The sequence below is a fragment of the Orcinus orca genome, chromosome 20 (genome assembly GCF_937001465.1).
Source record: "Orcinus orca chromosome 20, mOrcOrc1.1, whole genome shotgun sequence".
NCBI lineage: Eukaryota > Metazoa > Chordata > Mammalia > Artiodactyla > Delphinidae > Orcinus > Orcinus orca.
Genome location: NC_064578.1, coordinates 48337027 through 48361672, shown reverse-complemented (window position 1 = coordinate 48361672; position 24646 = coordinate 48337027). Strand labels below are relative to the sequence as shown.

The following is a 24646-nucleotide window of genomic DNA, read 5'->3' as shown; positions in this document are numbered from 1 at the left end:
AGCCACATACCAGCACAGAGGAGGAGGAATTACTGGAGCCAGCTTGGGAAACAATGTGCCACGAGGGCTTAATGTATGCCAGGTCCCGTGCTGAGGGCCCCAGATATTCCACCTCACCTAATCCTCAAGCAACCCTGTGACACAGGGTATAATCATCCCCCCATTTTACAGGTCTCATAGGACACAGAGCTAGGGATAGCAGAGCTAGATATGAACCCAGGTCTGTCTCTAAACCAGGCTGTATGTGTGTTATGTTATTATGTTCCACCCAAAAATAAAGTCAGTGACCATGACCATGTCAAGGCTTAACCCAGGGCTTCCCTGGTGGCTCAGCGGTTAAGAATCCGCCTGCCAATGCAGGGGACACGGGTTCGAGCCCTGGTCCAGGAAGATCCCACATGCTGCGGAGCAACTAAGCCCATGTGGCACAACTACTGAGCCTGCGCTATAGAGCCCATGTGCCACAACTACTGAAGTCTGCACTCCTAGAGTCCGTGCTCAACAAGAGAAGCCACCACAGTGAGAAGCCCGCGCACCTCAACGAAGAGTAGCCCCCGCTCGTCGCAACTAGAGAAAGCCTGCGCACAGCAACAAAGACCAGACCCAATGCAGCCAAAAATAAATAAATAAATTAAATAAATAAATAAATTTTAAATTAAAAAAAAAAGGCTTAACCCAATTGACCCAAAGTCTCTAATACCCAGATTGCGAGATATATATCTCTATAGATAGACAGATAGATAAATAGCTTAACATAATATAATACATAATTTTTAATTGGTTGGGAACACAGAGATACAAAGGATAAACTAAAAGCAGAGGGCTTCCCTGGTGGCACAGTGGTTGGGAGTCCGCCTGCCGATGCAGCGGACGCGGGTTCATGCCCCGGTCCGGGAAGATCCCACATGCCGCGGAGCGGCTGGGCCCGTGAGCCATGGCCTCTGAGCCTGCATGTCCGGAGCCTGTGCTCCGCAGTGGGAGAGGCCACAACAATGAGAGGTCCGCGTACCGAAAAAAATAAAAAATAAAATAAAATAAAAAATAAAATAAAATAAAAATTAAAAAAATGAAAGCGGAGAGGCATGCACCTGGGGACAAAGACCAGGAGACAGAAACTCAGAAGCAAGGCCAGTGAGATACAGAGAGAAGCAGACTCACAGAGACAAAGCAAAAGCAAGAGAGAGATTGACAGAACCACAGGGTCTCCCTCCTTTAGCCAGGAAGCTCCATGGGGGCAGGGGTTTTGTCTGTTTTGTTATTACTGTATCCCCAAAGTGTAGAGCAGGACCTGACTCTCAGCAGGTGCGCAATAGACGGATACTAGGCTGGAAAAGCAGAGAGCCTGCAGTTCCCTCAAACAGCACCAGGTGGCAGTATCCCAATGCCCCGAAGCCTCCAAATGCCTAAATCCAAAAGACAGCAGTTGGAGGATTTGCCGCCACAGGCCTCAGACTTTCTGGACGTCTTCCCCTGGGCTGAGCCCCGCCTTTCCCTGCACAAGCCCTGGGTGATGAGTGACCTTTCCATATGAGACTACCTCTTCACCCGCTCCACCACCAGGCCGAGTTAAACAGCTCTTTCTTTGTCCTTGGCCCCTTCCGGCTGGGCACCAAGGCATCTGGGTCCATTCCAGGCCTGGAGATGGGGCTGGGATGAAGGTGGGGCAGCTGGGACGAGGCCAAGGAAAAGTCCTAAGGATTTTGGAATCAGTTTTCCTAGTCTTCCTGGACCAGGAGTATGGGTCCAGCCCCCTCCTCCCTCACACCCAGGTTCCAGGACCCCGGCCCCTCCTCCTTCAGACCCAGGATCCAGGCCCCCCGCCCCTCCTCCCTCAGACCCAGGATCCTGGTCCCCGGCCCCTCCTCCCTCAGACCCAGGATCCTGGTCCCCGGCCCCTCCCCCGTCAGACCCAGGATCCGGGTCCCCGGCCCCTCCCCCTTTAGACCCAGGATCCTGGTCCCCGGCCCCTCCCCCGTCAGACCCAGGATCCTGGTCCCCAGCCCTCCTCCCCTCCAAGTCCCTTGCAGCTGCCCTGCTCCCTCCTCTGGGCAGAGAGGTCCTCTAGTGCTCCCCCTCCCTGTCTTTTACAGAGACCCCCTCCCCCTCCACGCCCCCCTTCCAGGGTTGAGACTAAAGGTGAGTCACAGGAAGCGCTGGGGCCCTGAGTCACCAACCCCCTCTCTGGGCTGCAGGGAGCTGGCTCGGGCGCAGTGTGCTACCAGCTGACCCCCATAGCCCAGAACTTCCGTTTGGAGGCAGGTGCCCTTCCCACTCTGGCATCTCCCACACCCTGCCTAGTCTCCGCTTTTCTCTTTTAGTCGTGGTCTCGTTGGAGGCAAAATTTCCCTGTGCTCCAACTTCCCTGTCTTGATTCTGACTCCTGCTTTCTCTTCACCACTAGGTCTCTTCTGTCTCCAGCTCTTTGAGTTTGTAAAAACTTCTCCCCCCAACCTCCTCCCTCCCCTCTCTCCCCCTCCTTCTCTGTCTGTCTCTGTCCCTCCCTCTCCTCTGGCTCCAGCATTCACGGTCTCTCTGGTTGTCTCTCTCCCCTCAGTTTTTCACAGTTGCCTGCACTGGAGCACAGAGGCTGTGGAAGGCCTGGGGCTGGAGGTCTCTGTTCCGTGGCCCTGACCCTCTCAGGCAACCGCAGTCTGTGTGTCCCTGGCCTTTGGCCCCTGAGCTTAGAGAGGCCCAGAGACACAGAGCACTAGAGGCAGAGAGAGGATGAGACAGAAAACAGAGCACAGGCAGAGATGGAGACAGAGTCAGGGAGCAACAGACAGAGACACAGATAGCGACGAACAAAGAGAGGGACAGGGACAGGTAGCAAGAGTGAAATAGAAAAGCAGCGGGATCACAGGATCTCACTTCTATGTGGAATCTAAAAAAAAGGGTGCAAATGAACTTATTTACAAAACAGAAAGAGACTCAGAGACACAGAAAACAAACTTATGGTTATCAAAGGGGAAAGGGTGGGAGGGATAAATTGGGAATTTGGGATTAACGGATACACACTACTGTATATAAAATAAACAAGGACCTACTGTATAGCACAGGGGACTACATTTAATATCTTGTAATAACCATAATGGAAAAGAATCTGAAAGAGAATATATATATTATATATACATATATATAACTGAATTACTTTGCTGTACATCCGAATCATTGTAAATCAACTATACTTCAATAAAAAAAATGTTAAAAGCAGTGGGATGCAGGGATAGACACAGAGACAGAGATGCTGAGAGACATAGGGACACAAAGAGAGGCAGAGCCAGAGAGAGAAATGGAACCAGAGAAATGGACAGAGAGAGACAGAGCCAGAAGATACTTAGACAGAACGGAAATAAAGGCATAAAGGAGAGGAAAGCAGAGACAGAGAAAGACAGTCGGAGAAAGAGATAAAGACGAACCGAAAGGCTTCCAGAGCGGGAGAGACCGAGACAGCAGTCTGAGGCAAGGCCTGGGGAAGCCGAGAGGGAGGGGAGGTGGGGGGGTTGCTGGTCAGGCTGCAGTCTGGCAATCCCCCGGCTGCAGCATCTCCTCCAAGCAGACAGGCATGTGTCTCCATCACTACCCCCACCGCGTCTCATCCTGAGTGGGAATCACATGTGCACCATGGGGCCGGGCTCCAGCATAGGTTGTGTTTTTGTCACCGGGTGTGTCTGTGTGTGCGGTTTGGTGTCTCTGGGTGTGTCCATGTGGGTTGTGGTGGTGTGACGCCAAGCATGTCTGTGTGTGTCTCATTGCCCTGTGGCTGGAGGGACCATGTTCCTACATGGCATACAACTCAGGAGGGGAGAGGGGTTATGTCTGTGTGTTTCCCCAGAGAGTGGTGTCCATAGGGCCACACACCACACAGTGAGAGGGGTTTTGTGTCACCTCGCCAGTGAGTCCTGGTGTGTTGCTGGTGGATTTTGATCTGTGTCTAAATGTACGGTGTACAGACCCGTGCATAACTTCTGTGCTGCTGCATGTGGTCACATGCCGCATGGTTGCCACTCTGGGGGTCACCATGCATCAGTCTGCATCGCATTTGCTGTTCTCTTCCTTATGGGTGTTGTGTGTGTAAAGTTGTGTATCACTCAGTGATGTGACCCTGTGTCTCCTTCCAGGTGTGTGTCCATGTTGGGGCCTCTCTTTTCCCTGCCAAGAACACAGACTGGGGACCCACACGCAGAGTGTTGTGTTTGCACGGCTGTGTATTACATTGTACCAGAGGGCGTCCCCCGGTGCTGTGTGTGGTGTCATTGCAGGCCTAAGTGATGGCTGTCAGTGGGTCACATCTACTGGTTCATGAGACAGTGTTTGTGCTGGGAAGTAGTGTAGCACGTGTTTTGTGTCATTGTGTCTTTGTGTATTCCACTGTATATGTTGTGTTTGTGTGGCCACCTGTGTTGGAGTGTATCATGTTCCAGGCTGTGTGTGGGTGTGGTTTATGGCGTCGGTCCCAGGTGATGGTGCACGTTTTACTCTGTTCACGGTGCTCTTGGGCATCAGGGTCCATGTAGCCTGTGGCCAGCCCCCCTCCCCCGGGGGCACCATTCTTGGTTGTGTCCTGTGTGATGCACCAAAATGTCTTACACGGGGCATGTGCCGCTTGGGTTTCTGTGTGTGTCACTGTGCCTATAGGTCCGTTCCTACACGCATCCGTTCATGTTGTCCTCTGACTGCATATATGAATGGCATTGTGCACCGGGGTATATTGTCTGTCAGGGTGAATCCATGTGTGTTGCGAATCATTCTATGAGCATATGTGCTTGAGTCACCACGTGCCGTGACATACGTCAGTGTGCATTTCTCCACGTGCTGGGTGATTGGAGACTGCCATGGGTGTGTCCCTAAGTGCTGTGTGTCTGCACACGTCGTGTTTTGTTCCACAGGTGTGTGATGGCTGAGTGCTTTGTTCACACAGATATGTTGTGCGTGGCATTTGGGGATTGCGAGGTCAATACAGATTGTGTGTTTGTGGAACACCCGTATATGTTGTGTTTGTGTAGCTACGAATGGGCATCATCCTGTGTGAGGCGTCTGGGTGTGGCTGTTTGTGTCAGAAGATGTCGTGCCAACTTTGATTGCAGTGTTTGTGTCTGCGTGTGGACAATATTTAAGTGGCCGTGTGTGCCACGGGGCGCTGCCTGCCTCACTAAGTGCCGGTGTGTGTCGCATCATGTGTGTGGTGTCCGGGTGTGGCTGAGAGTTTCAGAGCTTGTCGGGAGTTGTGAGTCACTCGTTGTAGGTTGTGTTGTATGCCCATGGGTGTTATAGGTTCTGCCTCCGGCCATGCCGTCCGTGTTTGAGGGTGTTATCACCCTGTGTTGCATGGTGTCCGGGTGTGGCTGAGTGTAGGTGTGTATTACACGCTGCAGACCGTTGTGTATGACAAAGCCCATTGTGTGTTGGTGTGTGTCTTAATCCATGTGGACACACGCCTCTTCCTTGCTCTGCCCCAAGACACACCCAGCCCCTCCTTAGTCTGAGAAGGGGGGTTGGGGAGCCTCCCCTCTGCCCAGGGGCCTCCCCAGCACCTCCCCGCCCTGCCCAGCAGTCACCACCCCCCAGAGGGCACAGGCTCTGCTGTGCCTCAAAGCAAGAGTCCAGAGCGAGGGAGCAGAGCAGGCCGGGGACCTGCAAGCCATAGTGGCTGCTCTTTGTGTGCTGCGAGGTGGGGGACTCTGGGCAGGAAGCTGGCTGAGCCCCAAGACCCCGGGGGCCATGGGCGGGGAGCTGGTGCCGGGCCTGGGGGCCCTGCGGCGGAGAAAGCATCTGCTGGAGCAGGAGAGGAGTCTGGCAGGCTGGGCACTGGCACTGGCAGGAATCGGCATCGGACTCATGGTCCTGCACGCGGAGATGCTATGGTTCGGGGGGTGCCTGGTGAGTGGAGGCTGGAGGCTGAGACTCCCGAGTCTTGAGGGAGGAGGGGCTGGAAGCTGAAACTGCTGGGTCTGAGGGAGGAGGGGCCTGGGGGCCAGGACTCTCGGGTCCTGAGTGAGTAGAGGCTGGAGACCCCTGGGTCTGAGAGTGGAGGGAGCTGAGGGCTGGACTCCTGGGACCTAGGGAGGTAAATACTGGGGGCCCTCTCTGCAAAAGGAAGGGAAGAGGGGTCACAGAGTGTCAGTTTGAAGGTATTGCAATTAGACAGTTGGAGGTCCAGGAGCCCTGCAGGCCAGGAGGTGGCTGGTCAGATACTTGAGCAGATTAGGGGAGAGGTAACCCCAGGTTCAGTGAAGGGAGGGTGGGGAGAAAGGCTGACTTCTTCCAGTAGGCAGCAGCTCCTTGGTCCTTATCTAAACTCTAATGTTTGCACAGTATCTCAGAGGCAAAGGGCAGAGACCAAAAGAACTGGCTGGGTGGGGGGGTGGGAAAAGAAAACAAAGCACCGCCCCCCTCCCCCCTCCATCTCCAACATTAAGAAGCTCAGCTTCCCCAGAATCTATGGGCTATTTAGTCTGGGCAACAAGGGAGAGGTAGGTTTATGGTAGCCTGGACTCCTGGGTCCCAGGAGAGGAGAGGCTGGGGCCCGGGTTCCTTAGAGGTGACTTAGAGCATTTTTAGGGGGAGAGGGGCTGACTTTGAGGATAGTGTGAGTGGGGAAGGAAAGAACAAGTGGGGCTAGGACAGGTCTGAGCAGGTTCCCAGCACATTCCAGCCCTGGTCCGGGCAGCGATGGGGGCAGATGAAGGACACGGGTCAGAACTGGCGGCTTGAGGACGGGACAGAATTGCTCAACAGGAAAGGAGGGGTTGGAGATCTGTCTAGGGTAAGGGACGTGGAATTGGGCTGGTTGGAGGGCACTGATTGGAGGATTGAGTTGGGGGGACTTCTGGGGGACAACACTCAGGCTTGGATTTGGGGGTGGGAGAGGCAGACAGCTTTGAAGTGACCAGGAGCCACACGGACTGTCAGGGCAGGCTGGCTTCCTCTGGCCGGGTGGCCAGGCGAGGGCAGCGGGCACTGAGGGGGTGGGGCCGCCGAAGCCCATGCCAACAGGAAACATGGTCAGGCCGACCCGCCGCTCCCACACTTCAGCACCCCGCCCAGCAGGCGAGGTGAGGACAAGGCAGCCCTGGCAGATGGGAAGGGACAGGGGGTCTTTCCTACGCCACCCCATCCCTCCGCTGCCTCACCTCCAATTGCTTCCCTCTACCACCTGCCAGGCTGCTGCCTCCAGCACGGGGACTCTGGAATCTGCTGCAGCTCTCTGAGCCTCAGTTTCCCCAACTGGAAACCGGCAGTGAGGGTTGAAATACATGATCCGAAGGGTCCTCCTCGGCCCCCTTTCTATGACTGCCTTGACAACACCCGTGTCCCCTCCCCACCTCCATCGTAATCTAATAAACTCATTTTGCAGGGATCCAGACACCTGCTCGCCAGGAGGGAAGGGCTGGAGGAGAGGCAGGTGCCAGACCCCACCGATGCAGGGGAATGTGATAGAGATAGTGGGGCGGGAGAGGGAGGATGGTGAGAGGTACCGAGAGGCAGAGATACACAGAGAGACCGAGACAGAGAGAGACCAAGACAAAGATGCAGTAAGAGATGGAGTGGTACAGACAGAGAAGGGGGTCGGGGATTCGGGGCAAGAGGAATTGGAAAGGAGAGAGGACCACCAGAGAAGTGGATTGCAGAGTGGGGAGGGGGTTGGGTCTAGTGGGATGTTCTTTGGGACAAACTAAAGAGCGGGACAGGGAACTGGGGAGCCACAGAAGGATGAAGGGGTGGGGAGGGCTAGGGACAACAGCACCATTGTTCGGGGAAGGGGGGCAGGTCCCATGGAACGGGAAACTGGCCCTCTTCCCCTGCACAGAGGGGGGCCCTGGCCGGGTCAGGGGAGCTGGCAGTGTTTTAGGAGAAACAGGTGCTGAGCTCAGAGTGGGAGCCCAGGTGGCCCCTTCCCCCTGACACCACCTCCCAGGCAGGGATCCACACACACACCCCCTCCTAGGGAATCCAGCAGTCCCAGTCCCCTCTAAATCCCTTCCTCAAGAATTCTAGATTCCTCCAAGGTATTGCCACACAAAGACAGGGGAAAAAACTTCCTGTGGTTTCTGGAGGCCATGTGCTTCTGGGCAGCTCTGCCCTGGGCTTAGAGCCAGGAGAGAACGCAGGAGGTGGGGAGGGGGGCAGAGGAGACACACGGGGCAGCAGGACTGGGGGGCCTTTCTCAGAGCTGGGGCTGGGGTCTTAGGAACCCAGCCCCCTGGATGAGGGCAGGGGAGGGTGTCACTCATTCCTTGGGGCCTGAGTGATAGTTTCTAGGCTCCTCAGGAACTGCGGAGGGCAGGCGGGGGGAGGGGAGGGACCTGAAGTTGCTTTCTAGGGCAGAGACCAGCTGGGTGGGAAGGGAAGGGGAGGGACCACTTTTTAGAAGCTAAATGTCTGTTTCTAGACACCCCCCCCATACACACACACACACACACACAACTGAGGAACTATTATTGATGGGGACCAGTACAGGGCAATTAGGAAGGAATGTGAGTTTCAAGGTCTTCCCTCAGGGGTGTGGTCCTAGCAGAAGAGCTGAGGAGGGTGAACACTGGCACCTGGGCCAGGGCTGTCTCCTTGGGAAGGAAGAGGGCACTCTCCCTGGGGACCAGATGATGGTTTTGAGACTTCCCCAGACCTGAGGCATCAGGGGGAACTGGGCTGGGGGCTGGGGGTTAGGAGGCTGGGAAATTGGGACTGGAGAAGGGATGGCGGTTTGGGAAGAGTGCAGCGGGGGCTGAGGGAGGCCTAGGATCTCACCCCTCTCTCCCTCCCTCCCAACAGTGGGCGATCCACCTGTTCCTGGTTAAATGCATGATCAGCATCTCCACGTTCTCGCTCCTTTCCCTTATTGTGGCCTTTCACGCCAAAGAGGTCCAGGTAGGCCCCCAGCCCCTTCCTAGCTCCCCTCAGCCCACCCCCACGCCCTGTCGGCTCACACTTCCCACCTCCTGGGCTGAGTAATGAGCTTCCTCCACCCTGAGATACATCCACACCCTCATCCACCCGGAGGGGATGAACCACGGACAGACAGCCCCCCCCCACCCAGCAGCCCTGACCTTCCTCCACCTGCTGCCCTGTCTCACCTTGCACACCTGTAGATGCTGAGAGTTCCCGCCCCCAGGCCTCTGTCCACTCTGTCCCAGGTTGCCTCACACAAGACACAGCCTCCCAGATCTCACTTTTCCATCCCTGAGTCTCTACCTGTTCCTGTCCCAACAACCCAAGATCCTAGCCATGTGCCCGCAGGTCCTTCCCCACTGCTGAGCTCCCCACCTCTGTGCCAACGACTCCACAGACCCAGAAGCCCTTCCCACCCGTATCCCCCCCTCCCATCTCATGTCTCAACCCACACTGGACTCTCCACCCCTTCCCCTCTCATCCCATCCCCCACATCCCCAGATCCTGTTTCCTTCCCCCCACACCTCTGCAGTATAAAATGAGGGTTATTGGTCGACTGCCCCTTGCAGTGCCTGGCACACAAGATGTGCTCAGTAAGAAGTACACATTATCATTAAAGCAGTCATTCGAATAGTTAAGTGGCCTGAGAGCCCAGGGCCTCAGTTTCTGCATCTGTAAAATGGGGGTAAGAATATTTTCAATCTCACTGTCTTGTGAGCATTCGCTGAGTCACACACGTACAGAGGACAGCGCAATGCCTGGCACCTCCAAAGTGCCCTGTAAATGTTGGCCATTATCATTGCTAATGGGACGATGGCAATTACTACTGCGTCCCCAGAAACTGGAGTTAGGACACAGCTCTATGGATGTGGAATGTAAGTCCTCGGAGAGGCAGGGGTTTTGTTTCGTTTGTCTTGTCCACCCGTATCCTCAATGTATCTCAACATATGGAACAACGTCGGGCATACAACAGGCACTCAATAAGTGTTTCTGGGCTGGAAGTTCTGGAAGTGGGCTGAGACTAGGGGGAGAAGGTGGAGAGATGTCTTCCTCGGGTCCTGCCCTGCCCCTTCCCACCCTCCCGGGCCCCATGCCCTGCGCTATCTGCCTCCCTCTCCGGCCCCGCGGGCGCGCCCCCCTTATCTCCCCGCGCAGGCTGGGGAGCGGGAGCCTGACCTTCGTGTGACCCCCCTCCTTCTCCATCCGTTCCCCTCCCTGCAGCTGTTCATGACGGACAACGGGCTCCGGGACTGGCGCGTGGCGCTGACCGGGCGGCAGGCGGCGCAGATCGTGCTGGAGCTGGCTGTGTGCGCGCTGCACCCGGCGCCGGTGTGGCGCCCGCCGTGCGCGCAGATCTCGGGGTCCCCGCAGACGGCGGTCACGCAGTCCTGGCCGAGCTTCCTGGGCCAGGCGGAGGCGCTGCTGTCGCTGGCCATGCTGCTGCGCCTGTACCTGGTGCCCCGCGCCCTGCTCCTGCGCAGTGGCGTCCTGCTCAACGCCTCCTACCGCAGCATCGGCGCGCTCAACCAGGTCCGCTTCCGCCACTGGTTCGTGGCCAAGCTGTACATGAACACGCACCCCGGCCGCCTGCTGCTCTGCCTCACGCTTGGCCTCTGGCTCACCACCGCCTGGGTGCTGTCGGTGGCCGAGAGGTGAGGGTGCGCGGGGAGGGGAGGGCGGGAAGGGATGGTACCTGGAGCCTCTGGAGGAGCCGCTTACAACCACTATCACCCTGTACCGTGGTGCAGGTTGGGACTCCCTGGGACCAAGAAGTGGAGAAAGCCTATCGCCCCAAAGCCTTTCCTCCACCTGCAGTCTCCAGTCTCCCCAGACACACACACACACCATAGGAAGCCCTGCCCTTCCTGCTTCCAAATCTCTCCTGCCTCAGGTTTCCAGGCATCTGTTCAGTCTCAACACGCAGGCTCTGGGCCCTGGCCAAGGGTTGCACCTGCTTTGGAGGAAGGGGACGTCTCTTCCAAATTAGCACAGATGCACTGTAGGTGCTCCCAGTGACCCCCGGGCTGCGCCAGAAGGGAATTCCGTGCAGAGAATTGGTACGGGAATTCAAGACCCCCTGCTGGACTTTGACCTGAGGCTGGAACTGTACCCCTCAGGGCCTCCACTTACCTTACAGATAAACAAATTGGGGGTAATCTTAGCCAGTGGTTCTCAAAGTGTGGTTCTGGACCAGCAGCATCTCCTGGGAACTGGTTGCAAATCCAAACTCGCAGGCCCCACCCGGATCTATGGAATCCAAAACTCTGGTGAGTTGGGCCCAGCAATCTTTTTTAACAGTTCATGCTGATGCTGGCTCAAATTTGAGAACCTCTGGTTTCGTACATCTGGCAAAGGATTCTTGAGGGGAGATGGAGAATGGGAAGAACTGGCCTTAGATCTCTCCTCTCTGAGCCTCTGTTTCCGCATCTATAAAATGGGTATCAAAATCCACCATCTTTAAAGTCTCCCTGGCAATTCTAATCTTTCATGATTTTAAACTCATTCGTCTCACAGGATCTCAGTTTTCTCAGTTGGGAAATTGGTCAGGATCAGTAAATGATCCTCCCACCAATTTTCTCACCTGAAAAATGGGAGGATGGGGAGGGAGCCAAATTTCTAAATCTGTTTGAGGCACAAGTCCTCAAACTTGAATGTATTTTGGGATGAAGGGGTTGGAGCTTAACAGGGCAGATTCAGTCGCCACCTCCAGACACAATTTAGTGGGTTTGAGGTGTCTGGGGCCCTGGTGAGTGATGCTTTCCCTGCTTTGGCCTAACTGCGGGTCAAAGTTAGACAAATCCTGATTATCCATCCTTTCCATGGCTGGACCTAAATGTCCCCTCCTATGAAGTGAGGGGGAAAGAGGCAGAGTCTGCCAAGCCTTTTTATTTATTTTTTTAAAGTGCATTTATTTCCTTATTTTAAAGATTTATTATCTATTTTATTTACTTTCGGCTGTGTTGGGTCTTTGTTGCGGCATGAGGGATCTTTTGTTGCGGCGTGTGGGCTTCTCTCTAGTTGTGGTGCGCAGGTTTTCTCTTCTCTAGTTGTGGCATGCAGGCTCCAGGGCGCGTGGGCTCTGTGGTTTGCGGCACGCAGGCTCTGGTTGAGGTGCGCAAGCTCAGTAGTTGTGGTGTGCAGGCTTAGTTGCCCTGCGGCCTGTGGGATCTTAGCTCCCTGACCAGGGATTGAACCCATGTCCCCTGCACTGTAAGGTGGGTTCCTTACCACTGGACCACCAGGGAAGTCCCCCGTCAAGCCTTTTTAGAGTCCCACCTTTTTAGTCCTGATAGGGCCACCTCTAGGCCATAGAGCATCTTTGTGGAAATTAGAAAAAGGTGCCCCTTCCTTTGAGTGGATGCAGCCCCCTGCTGGGTCTGACAAGTGGACTTCAGGCTGGGTGTCTGCCCCCCCTCAACCCCTCAACCACACGCTCTGAATGTAGCAGCCCTGGTAGCCTAGCTGAAACCAAAAGGCTTTGGAATTGGTCGGATCCAGGTTCAAATGCCACAGCCCAGAGTGGTTGAGCATCTTGCCCAGGTCACACAGCAAGGAGGAGGCCAGGCAGGCTTTCCAAAGCCCAGAACTTACTGGCTTTTTCTGAGTCCTTCTTGCAAATGTGGGTGTATGTTAAGAAAGAGGGTATCAAACATCACAGGAACCCCAGAATTAACCCACTCTTCCCCACAGACAGACCGTTAATGCCACCGGGCACCTTTCAGACACACTGTGGCTCATCCCCATCACATTCCTGACCATCGGCTACGGGGACGTGGTGCCGGGTACCACATGGGGCAAGATTGTCTGCCTCTGCACTGGGGTCATGGTGAGTACACCCACTCAGGGACCCTGCCTTTATCCCACACTGCTCATCCCCTGGGCCCCAGGAAACCACAGAGCCAACTAAGGCACTCAGGGACACCCCCAAGAAACTCGGGTGTCTGGACCCCCACAGCCCCATCCCCTGTCCAGGACACAAACACTAGCCTCATTTCCTTTGAAAATCCAGGAATCCATCCCCTGAGTCCTTGCTCTCTCCAGAACCTAGGACCCAGCCCTCGTCCTCCTCGGGAATACAGGCCCCTGACCTCCCAGCCCCATTTCCTCCCAGATTCCAGGAGTCCAGTCCCAAGCCCCACCAAGACTCAGGTATCTTGCCCTCTCCCCCCCACCCCCGCCTTTACCCTCTCAATCATCCAGGACTCAGGTACCTGGTTTCCCAGCTCTAGGCTCTTCCAGGACCCAGGAATCCAGTCTCCCAGCCTCCATTAAAGCTATTTAGACATCAAGAGCATGCCTGTGGACTCAGGCTGCCTGGGTTCAAATCCTGCTTCTGCCCACTTCCTAGCTGGGAGTCAGCCACACAATCTTTCTGGGCCTCAATTTCCTCATCTGTAAAATGGGGATGCTGATACCAGCGTACTCCTCACGGGGTTCCTGAGAAGACAAAATGAATTAAACCATGTAAAGGGTCTCAAACACAGAAAATGCTCAGTAACTGGGTCAGGGGGTGGCGATGCAGAAGCTGTTGTTGTAACTGGTTCCAGGCGTCCGGCTGCCCCTACCCCAGCTCTTGTGCCCTCAAGGATGAGGCAGAGGCTCCCCAAGCGCCAGACTCCAGCCTCCTCCCCAGAGTCGGCCTCCTCCTACATCTAGACATCTGCCCCCTTCCCCTCATAGACCCAGCACCCAATGCCTTGGCCTTCACCTCCCTGTGAGATCTGGCTCCCTTCACCCGCAGGAATTCAAGCCTCCAGCCCCAGCCCTGATTTGTCCCAGGAAGGACATGGTGAATCCCCCAGTCCTGGGTCCACAGGTGATGCATGGGGGGAAATGTGACAGCCCCCTTCCCTCCAGCAGTGAGTCTTTGTGACTAGGAAAGAGGGGCAGAGACTCAGCCAGGCACACACTCCCAAAGAGAGATAAGGCGATTTGCACTCGAGCTCACGACCAACTCCTAGCTGAGAGGTTCCAAGGTACAATGAAATTATAACGGCTAACTTTTATTGGGCACATACTCTGTGCCAGTCTCTGCTCTAAAGGTGTCAACTTATGGAATCCTCGGAGTAATACTGTGAGGGTGTGCACATTTTACAGATAAGAAACTCAGACACTAAGAGATTAGATAACTTGCTCTGAAGCTGGGCTTGAAACCCAAGCAGTCCCAGAGCCAAGGTTTACAGCTAGTAATTATTCTGAGGGTCAAGAGTTGAAACATATGGGGTGGGGGAAGACTTCAGGAGATTCATTCTAACTCCAGGTGCTACAGAGCAGTTGGGATTTGTTGGGGCCTTGAAGGATCAGAGGCCTCGAGAAGGAAGGGAGAAGAGTGAGACCAAGGTGCTCAGGCAGGTGAGGGCTGAGTTGCCTGGGACGGGAGCTGGGCAGAGGAAGAAGAGCGGCCTGGACCTTGGAAGGCCTTGAGAGCTGCGCTAAGAAGTCTGGGGCAGTGGGAGCCTAGAAGGAGATTAGGGTGAGGGCATCAGGGACATAACTGGATGTTCGATCTCCCTGGGGTCAGGGTGGAGTGAGGGAAAGGCTGGAGACTGTCCAGAAGGGAGAGGATGTGGCCAGAGCTGGGCAGAGGCTGTAGGGGTGGGGAGGAGGGGGAGGACACCCTCGCTGACCTGACGGCCCACTGGACCGTGGGGAGGAAAGGGTCCCGCAGGAGCCTGAGGTCTGCTCCTTGCCCAGAACCAGCCCTTCTCCCCAATCTCCAATCACACTTAACCAAAGAGAACATGGGATTCCCTGGTAGCGCAGTGGTTAAGAATCCACCTGCCAATGCAGGGGACACGGGTTCGAGCCCTGGTCCGGGAAGGTCCCACATGCCACAGAGCAACTAAGCCCGTGAGCCACAACTACTGAGCCTGCGCTCTAGAGCCCTCGAGCCACAACTACTGAGCCCACGCACCACAACTACTGAAGCCCGCGCACCTAGAGCCCATGCTCTGCAACAAGAGAAGCCACAGCAATGAGAAGCCTGCGCACCACAACAAAGAGTAGTCCCCACTCGCCACAACTAGAGAAAGCCCGTGTGCAGTGATGAAGACCCAATGCAGCCAAAAATAAATAAAATAAAATAAATAAATTTCTTTTTTTAAAAAAAGAGAGAGAACATTGTGATGGTGTAAATACCACACCTAGGAGTTGGACTCGGACGCATGATTTTATGATCCCAGCTCCACCACTGGGAGCTGTAGGACCCTGGCTCTCTCTGGGCCAGTTTGCTTGTCTGTCAACTAGCGGTGGTGGTGCCTGCTGTCTGTGGCTGGTGGGAGGGCTCAAGGAGAGAGAGAGTTGGTGGCACACGGCTGGTCCTCAGATCCCCACGGGCCTTGTGTCATAGTGCCTGCTGTGCCCACAGGGGGTCTGCTGCACAGCCCTGCTGGTGGCCGTGGTGGCCCGGAAGCTGGAGTTTAATAAGGCAGAGAAGCACGTGCACAACTTCATGATGGATATTCAGTATACCAAAGAGGTGAGGGGGGCCTCCAGCACCCAGAGCACACCCCCTCCACAGCCCCAGGATCCAGGCCCCCGGCCCCTCCCGCCTCAGATCCAGGATCCAGGCCCCCGGCCCCTCCTCCCTCAGACCCAGGATCCAGACCCCGGGCCCCTCCTCCCAGAACCCTAGGAGGACTATCTCGCTTGACACTGTGAAACCCACCCCCAGATGAAGGAGTCGGCCGCCCGAGTGCTGCAAGAGTCCTGGATGTTCTACAAACATACACGCAGGAAGGACTCTGGAGCCGCCCGCAGGCACCAGCGCAGGCTGCTGGCCGCCATCAACAGGTGAGGACCTCTGTGCGTGCGCACGCCATGTCCAAGTCTCTTCCTCTCTGCAGGGTGCACGCGCACGCGCGTGTGTGTGACCAAGCATGAACGTGTGCCCAGGTCAGGATGCCCATGTGTTGTCTCACTGAACGGATGCCCACCTGGACCTCACAGTGACTCTGCGTGATGGTTTCGTTTACATGTCTCAGAGTGTCTGTGGGCCTGGATGCCCGGGTCTCTATGTGGGAGGCGGGCTCAGGGGTGCAGCCACCCCCTCTCATCCCACCTCTGAGCTAGGGCCACTCTGACCCCCCATTTTTTTACCCCCAGTTTCCGCCAGGTGCGGCTGAAACACAGAAAGCTCCGGGAAAAAGTGAACTCTATGGTGGACATCTCCAAGGTACTGGGATCCCATGAGAGGGGGTCTGGGAGAAGAGGGAGGTTGGGGGCAGCTGGTAGGGAGATCTGGCCCTGGAATAGGGAACGCTGGCACACACAGGCACTCACTAAAGGTTTGTGGCTGAACGAACGAATGAATGAATAAGTGAATGATGCAATAGCGTTTCTCATGTAAGGTGCGGTTTCCTTTGAAACTTAAATAACTTGTACAAAGAACTCCAGTGTTCGATGTGAAATTATCTCCATTGTCAAGTTACTTACATGTGGACGGATATAAAATTCCTTTCAACTATGACTCTTATACAACAATAAAACCAAAGCAAATTGACAAACCAAGTTCAGACACAAAGGGCAAAGCAATAAAATGCGAATTAACAGCACTGACACCGGACAGGTAGAAAACTCAATCTGTGTTGCTATTGTGAAGAGGGGGCCCAGGAGCGCTGGGCAGCCTTGCCTGGCCAAGGGGTGACTCAGCTTGCCCTCCTTCTCCTGGGTCCCCTTGATTCTGAAGTGTTCGAGTAGGTGACATCATGCACCCCGGCTTGGCTCACAGCACCTCTTGCTTATCCGGTAGCCTCTGCTTTTTTCTCATTAGTCCACGACAATTCAAACAGTGGCCCTTGGCCCCAATACCATGGTAAACACAGCCACAGATGCTGGCCCCTAAACTGCATGGTGGTGGCCTAAATCTGCCGGAATTGGCAGGTCATGATTTCCAAGATTATCCACCTGGCCCAAAACACGGAAGTCAAGAGTTCTCATAGAAAGCTCACACACTCTCAAGGACGAAGCTGTGAATCCTAGTTTGAGAAGGCAGAGAAAGGGCTCTGTGGATTGTGAATCAGGCAGTCATCAATTACACAAAGATTTAAGTGAGCACCTACTAAGTTCTAGGGCCTCCTTGATCCAGGTGCTGCCTTGGGCGTGTCATTTAACTGCTCCAGGCCTGTTTCCTCAGCTCTTAAAAATAGAAACAGGATTCCCACTGCCCACACTTTTAGGAGGATTTTAAACTATAAAAAGCACCGGGCCAAGTTGCTGGGCGGTGGCAGGTGGTTGATAAGGTACCTGATATTATTGAGGATAGTCCTCCAAGGCCTGTAAGGACTTAGTAAATGCTGGTTCCGCTGCCTGACTCCACGGGGCAGGGAGAGTCTCCCCCAGCCACCGATCCCTCTGACCTCTCTCTGCCCAGATGCACATGATCCTCTGTGACCTGCAGCTGGGTCTGAGCACCTCACACCAGGCCCTGGAGAAGCAGATTGATGCGCTGGCAGGGAGGCTAGACACCCTGACCGAGCTGCTTAGCGCTGCCCTGGGTCCACGGCAGCTTCCAGAACCAAGCCAGGAGGCCACGTAGCTGGTAAGGGAGCTGGGACTTGGGCAGGAGAACATCCTGGAGGAAGGGTGCCTGTGGCCAGCACTCCATGTGACTAAGGGGGTGGGGGATGGGTGGCCTGGAGGTGAGGCCACCCTTTCTCTTCCGCTTTGGCTCTGTCTGGAGGGAGGGACTCCAAGTTCGGGGCTGGACCAGCAGCGAAGGAACAGACGTTCCATCCCCCCTTCACAGACTCTCAGTACCCGCTCTCTCTTTCTTTGCTTGGTCTCTGTCTCTGTCTCTTCCTCTGGTGTGTGGCCTGCTTGTCTATCCAGCTCTCTGTTTGTCTCCCCAGGACCCAGCCAGGAAGAACCAGGCTACTTTCCCCAGGATTGAGGTCAAGGACATTCTCTCTGCTACTCCTAACCCAGCCCCATGCATAAAGCCAGTTAAGCGTAAGGACCGAGGGGGGCCACACCTTGGGGTGGGTTGACTCCCTGATGGCTGCTGGCGGGGACACTAGCTGAAGGAGGGAGGCCGTGGCCCATCCCCACCGAGGCCCCAAACGGGAAAATGGTCACCCCTGTCCCACATACCCTGTGCCTGGGGACTGGGACTCCTGAGTCCCAGAGGAGGGGAGCGGGGGCCCAGAGTCCAAGATCCTGGACTGCATCAGTTACCCGCTGACCAGCACAGATGAAGGAACGAGGCCCGAGGCAGAAGGCAGAGCCCCCTGGCGGGAGATCGAGGAGGACACCAATTCTCCAGAGCTGCAGAGAATTATCTGGTGGGGGAGAAGGTGGGACCTGGGGGGAAGGGGGAAGCTCACCAGTCTCTGCTCTTATACTTTGTAATAAATGTTAAACAAAGTCAGAAGAAGTTGCTGTTTCTTTCGAAACATATCCACACTCCAAACAGGCAGGTCAGCCAGTGGAACGCCCTTGCCCTGTCTGAACCTGTTTCCCCATCTATAACACAGAGGCCTCTAGGACGTATCCTCCCGGGTCTGTAGGCTGGGGAGTCCTCAACTCCCACCTGGCCCCAGCCCAGATCTGCGGCGAAGAGCAAGGGCTTTCAATTCAGGCCCTGGAGCCCAGCCCCCCAGCCCCTCCTCCCTCAGACCGAGGAGTCCAGGCCCCCAGCCCTCCTCCCTCAGATTTGGATCAGGGTCCAAATCCTGGCTCTGCCAACCACTGGCTGTGTGACTTTGGGCAAGTGGCTTCACCTCTGAACATTTCACTTCACCTGTAAGATAGGGCCACCTTCCCATGGGTCAGCTGTGAAGATTAAAACTGGGAGTGCACAGAGGGTCAGGTATTTAGTAAGAACAAATACAGGCGAGAACTTAATCATTTTTATTAGTGCTACTGATTTTCAGACACAATGAATAAGGGGCTGCCCTTTCTCTTTTTTCTACTGCCCTTTAACCCTCTCTACTCATATCCCACCAGAACCTAGATGAAAACTCACCTATCAGGAGACTAACAGGAACTCCAATCCATCCTACGTACTTGTTTCGTACCTGCTAGGGCTAAGATAGAAAAAGGAAGGGGGGCTGGCACTTACAGCGGTCCTCCTGTATGCCCAGCTCTGCGCTCCTGTTTTGTAAGTCACCACCACCACTGCCCGCCCCACTCCACCCCATTGTACAGATACAGAAACTGAGGTTTCAAGAGGAGCAGGGCCTAGAGGGCCTGGATTCACACCCAGCTCATCCCACTGCAGAGCCCTCCCTCTCTGCCCTGCTTGAGGTGAGTCAAAGACAGAGCAGCCTTGGACCCTGAACCTAGGTCTCGTTTCCCACAGCCGCTTCGTTCCACTTGCAGAGGCTGATTCATCCTCACTTCCCTTGATTTGAGGGGAAGCCCAGGCTGCGAGTCATCCTTCTCTGCTGAGCTATCTTTGGATTTCCCTGCAAGTCCACAGCCAGCCTCCCCCTCAGCCCCAAGAGCTAAACTGGGGTTTGCACCACCCACTGCCGCAGACAGCCCTTCCTCTGGACGCCAGCCCATCTGCGGGGAAGAGGAAACAGGAACATTTCCAACACCCTACCCCTGCAGTAAGCCCTCCTTAGTGATGCCAGATACCCTGCCGAACTCATTCCTCCAGGACCACCCTTTCCTAGTTGTACTTGGCTTCAGCGGGCAAACTCCTTCTTACTCCTCCTTTGGGCCCCTGCTTAGATGCCCCCTCCTCCAGGAAGCCCTCTCTGAAGCTCCCATAGCCCCACGAACCTGTCTCTATTACGATAATAATATTTATTGGGCAAAGCCCCAAGTTAAGTCCTTTATATAAATGATCTTACAAAATCTCTACAAAAGGGGACAAGGTGGTATTGCTGGTCCCATTTTACAGATGAGGAAACTGAGGCACAGAGATTAAGAACCCTGCCCAAAGCCACAGCAAAGAGATGGGGGAGCTGGGATTTGACCCAGGTGGCTGGGCTCTGGAGCCCCAGCACTTAGCCAACCAGCCCATTCATTCGCTCAGAGATCCCTACACCCTATTTTAAGTTTTACTCTGTTGCGTCTTCAATGTCAAGGGCCTGGCATATACCAGGCCTCAGTGAATATCACTGAATGAACACACTACCTGGGATGGCTGGAAGCTTCTCACCCTCTACCACATGTTGGTTTCTTCTGGGACAAGGGACGAACTGGTTATAAGGGGCTTTTGACTAAGAAACTAAGAGCACACGTGAGAGCGCTCCTGTTCTGAGTTATCTCAGATCTGCCCCCGCCGCCCTGCCCCCACTCTCCACTGTGGAGCTCAGGTCCTGACCTCTCCCTCCAGCAGTCTCTGCTCTCCCCCTCACACAATCAGCACTTCCTGAAGGCCCTGCACCAGGGGCAGGGCTGCTGGCATAAGTCAGAGGGCTCTGCCCCCAGAGGCTCAGTCTCATGGTGATTTTGGCAACTTCCCCCTCCTACTTCTGTTTTGCCTCCATGCCCACGAGAGGACTGGGTGGGGAAAAGTGGGTCCAGAGAGGGCTGGAGGGCTTACCAGGGTTAGAGAGCCAGTCAGGAGCTGGGGCCACCCCACCCCCCACCCCAACCATGCCCCGGACATGCCCTTCCTCTGCTCAAAACCCTTCCATGGTTCCCACCTGCCCTTCTCTCAAAGTCTGGCTCCTAGTCCTAGCTCATTTTTTCTCTTCTTGCAGGATCTTAGCTCCCTGACCAGGGATTGAACCCGCACCCCCTGCAATGGAAGCGCAGAGTCTTAACCACTGGACCACCAAGGAAGTCCCCACTCAATTTTCTTTCATTGAGATTTATTTTACATAAACAACACAAATTTTAAACGTGGCCTCAATAGATTTTTTACAAAAGAATTTACCTGAGCAACTACCACTCAGCTCAAGCTTGAAGTTTCTGGGCCCCTAAAAACTCTCACACCCCTCCCATCTTGATTCCTTTTGCCCAATTTTGAACTCTGAAAGGAACCCTGCTGCACACCCTGGTGTGTACCTGCTTCTTGGTACCAGCCAGGTGCACATTCGTTTTTACTACAGAATGGTGTTACTACACGCACAGGCCTCACCTGGGGGGTCTCTTCAGGCTCTGCACCCCCCTGCCCCTGCCTCTAGCCTCCCCATAACCTCCCTGTCATGGCTGCTAATGATTCTGCACCCAATTCCAGTGTGTGAGGGTTTTTTTCCCCCATGCCAAGCAATTCTCAGACACCACAGTCGACTCAATCCTGACACTGTCTACCTGGAGACAGCGTCAGATTCCACAGGTTAAGGGTTCAGTCCTACAAGACTGCCCCCTACCCTCACCCCTTCAGATGCCAATTTCAAGTCCAGGCTGTCACCCATGCTTCTGACCGACTGGCTACAGATCCAACAACCCCCTTCCTTGGGTTCGATGAGTGGCTCACAGAACTCAGAGACATGCTTGATGTACTAGATTACTGGTTTCTTATAAAAGGATATAACTCAGGAACAGCCACGTGGAAGAGATGCATAGGGCAAGGTATGGGGAAGGGGCAGGGAGCTTCCATGACCTCTCTGGGCACCACTCTCCCCAAATCTCCATGTGTTCACCAACCTGGAAGATCTCCAAACCCTGTCCTTTGAGGTTTTCTATGGAAGCTTCATTACACAGTCATGACTGATTAAATCATTGAACTTCCGTGACTAATTCAACCTCCAACCCCTCTCCCCTCCCTGGAGACCTGGAAGTTCTGACCCTCTAATCATCCAGTTGGGTCCCTTGGCACCCAGCCCCTATCCTTAGGTTACCTAGGTGCTTTCCAAAGCCACCTCATTAACATAACAAAACACACCCTTATTACCCCGTTCCAAAGGGTTTAGGAGCTCTGTTCCAGACTCAGGGGACAAAGACCAAATACATATTTATTATAAATCACAGTATCACAGCTGCTCCAGCCACAGGGCTCTTCCCTCCCAAAGATTCTCTGTTGTAATTGCCCACCACTCTCCTGGCCCTTTTGCCCCAACCATGTAGAACAAACATGGCCAGTATTTGTCCAGTTCTTTATGATGGTTGGTAAAGGAAGCTCTATCATCTACATCAACACCAGACTGCAGTCCAAGGACCTGTTTTGAGCTTTTCTGCTGTGTGGGATTACTGCTAACATAAAAACTAGGAGAGTGCTTTTCACAATTTGGAGGCAATGTCAAATGGTAACACTTTCCTTTCTTCTACCAGGATGAGCTGGCCCTTCTTCAATTCAAGTCCAAGCCCTGTCTCCACGTGTAACCAGGCTGCACCCTCTCTCGCCTCCTTGAGGGCCTGGGTCCTAAGTCTCCTGCCTCATCCATTTTCCCTGCTATTGAAACAGGAGGCAAGGGGCAGGGTACAACCTTTAAAAGAATGACATAGCCAAAGGACGTGACAAAAACTGGTTAGAACCAACTAAGTCCAAGATGGCAGAAGATTCAACTTCCAGTGGAACGTGAGCCTCATTATATGCTCATTGTAATACATTAGCATATGCTAAATGACACACCCACCAGCGCCATGACAGGTCTGAGGACAAGCATAAAAGGTCAAAAAGTGTGCTGTGGTGCAATTCCTGGAAATCCACGCCCATTCCCCTGAAATAGATGGAATAATCCTTCCACTCATTAGCCTATGAAATTACCCAGTCCATAAAAATTAACCACCCCATATTTCAGGGCCTCTCGCCTTCTGAGATGGCCCACATTCTGTCTGTGGAGTGTGTTTCTCTCTAAATAAATCCACTTCTCACATATCACTTTGTCTCTCACTGAATTTTTTCTGCAAGGAGACATCAAGAACCTGAGCTTCATTAAGTCTTGAGACCAGGTGTGTCATCTCAATTAAAAGGCCATGGGGAAGATGGCAGAGTAGAAGGATGTGAGCTCACTCCCTGTTGTGAGAGCACTGGAATCACAACTAACTGCTGAACAATCATCGACAGGAAGACACTGGAACTCACCAAAAAAAGATACCCCACATCCAAAGGCAAAGGAGAAGCTGCAATGAGACAGTACGAGGGGCGCAATCACAGTACAATCAAATCCCATAACCGGTGGGTGGGTGACTCACAAACTGGAGAACACTTGTACCACAGAAGTACACTCACTGGAGTGAAGGTTCTGAGCCCCACGTCAGGCTTCCCAACCTGGGGGTCTGGCAACAGGAGGAGGAATTCCTAGAGAATCAGACTTTGAAGGCTAGTGGGATTTGATTGCAGGACTTCGACAGGACTGGGGGAAACAGAGACTCCACTCTTGGAGGGCACACACAAAGTAGTGTGTGCATTGGGACCCAGGGGAAGGAGCAGTGACCCCCTAGGAGACTGAACCAGACCTACCTGCTGGTGTTGGAGGGTCTCCTGCAGAGGTGGGGGGTGGCTGTGGCTCACCATGGGGACAAGGACACTGGCAGCAGAAGTTCTCGGAAGTACTCCTTGGCACAAGCCCTCCCAGAGTCCGCCATTATCCCCACCAAAGAGCTGGGTAGGCTCCAGTGCTGGGTCACCTCAGGCCAAACAACCAACAGGGAGGGAACCCAGCCCCACCCATCAGCAGACAAGCCAATTAAAGTTTTACTAAGCTAGGCCCACCAGACAACACCCAGCTCTACCCACCACCGGTTGCTCCCATCAAGAAGCTTTCACAAGCCTCTTTGAGAACGTCATCTACCAGAGGGCAGGCAGCAGAAGCAAGAGGAACTACAATTCTGCAGCCTGTGGAAGGAAAACCACATTCACAGAAAGACAGACAAGATGAAAAGGCAGAGGACTTTGTACCAGATGAAGGAACAAGATAAAACCCCAGAAAAACAACTAAATGAAGTGGAGATAGGCAACGTTCCAGAAAAAGAATTCAGAATAATGATAGTGAAGATGATCCAGGACCTGGGGAAAAGAATGGAGGCAAAGATCGAGAAGATGCAAGAAATGTTTAACAAAGACCTAGAAGAATTAAAGAATAAACACCTAGAAGAATTAAAGAACAAACAAAAAAAAAGAAAAAACAAACAGAGATGAACAATACAATAACTGAAGTAAAAAATACACTAGAAGGAATCAAAAGCAGAAGAACTGAGGCAGAAGAACGGATAAGTGAACTGGAAGACAGAATGGTGGAAATCACTGCCACAGAACAGAATAAAGAAAAAAGAATGAAAAGAAATGAAGACAGCCTAAGAGACCTCTGGGACAACATTAAACATACCAACATTCTCATTATAGCGGTCCCAGAAGGAGAAGAGAGAGAGGAAGGACCCGAGAAAATACTTGAAGAGATTATAGTCAAAAACTTCCCTAACATGGGAAAGGAAATAGCTACCCAAGTCCAGGAAGCGCAGAGAGTCCCAGGCAGGATAAACCCAAGGAGAAATATGCCAAGACACATAGTAATCAAACTGACAAAAATTAAGGAAAAACAAAAATTATTGAAAGCAGCAAAGGAAAAACAACAAATAACATACAAGGGCACTCCCATAAAGTTAACATCTGATTTCCCAGCAGAAACTCTACTAGCCAGAAGGGAGTGGAACAATATATTTAAAGTGATGAAAGGGAAGAACTTACAACCAAGATTACTCTACCCGGCAAGGATCTCATTTAGATTCGACGGAGAAATCAAAAGCTTTACAGACAAGCAAAAGCTAAGAGAATTCTGCACCACCAAACCAGCTCTACAACAAATGCTAAAGGAACTTCTCTAAGTGGGAAACACAAGAGAAGAAAAGGACGCACAGAAGCAAACCCATAACAATTAAGAAAACGGTAACATGAACATACATGTCGATAATTACCTTAAAC

General features: G+C 53.7%; 1 protein-coding gene and 1 long non-coding RNA gene across 2 annotated transcripts; both read left to right on the top strand.

Moving 5' to 3' along the window:
- Nucleotides 1-5202: 5202 nt before the first annotated feature.
- KCNN4 (potassium calcium-activated channel subfamily N member 4) lies at nucleotides 5203-18636 on the top strand. The gene is made up of 9 exons (XM_004271205.4): nucleotides 5203-5877; nucleotides 8770-8865; nucleotides 10108-10538; nucleotides 12577-12712; nucleotides 15254-15364; nucleotides 15560-15678; nucleotides 15991-16060; nucleotides 17258-17425; nucleotides 17736-18636. Exons 1-8 carry the CDS (start codon nucleotides 5719-5721, stop codon nucleotides 17420-17422), a joined length of 1287 nt encoding a protein of 428 aa, XP_004271253.1. The 5' UTR covers nucleotides 5203-5718; the 3' UTR covers nucleotides 17423-17425; nucleotides 17736-18636.
- Nucleotides 18637-19326: 690 nt separating this feature from the next.
- On the top strand, nucleotides 19327-20684 carry LOC125962767 (uncharacterized). The gene is made up of 2 exons (XR_007474483.1): nucleotides 19327-19439; nucleotides 20544-20684. It is a non-coding gene; the product is annotated as an uncharacterized LOC125962767 (long non-coding RNA).
- The last annotated feature ends 3962 nt before the right edge of the window (nucleotides 20685-24646 follow it).

Bases quoted from the DNA above. Each gene is read 5' to 3' on its own strand.
- KCNN4 (XM_004271205.4), top strand. From the start codon at position 5,719: ATGGGCGGGGAGCTGGTGCCGGGCCTGGGGGCCCTGCGGCGGAGAAAG. The intron at 5,878-8,769 runs GTGAGTGGAGGC...CCCTCCCAACAG, and splicing joins TATGGTTCGGGGGGTGCCTG to TGGGCGATCCACCTGTTCCT. The intron at 8,866-10,107 runs GTAGGCCCCCAG...CCCTCCCTGCAG, and splicing joins TTCACGCCAAAGAGGTCCAG to CTGTTCATGACGGACAACGG.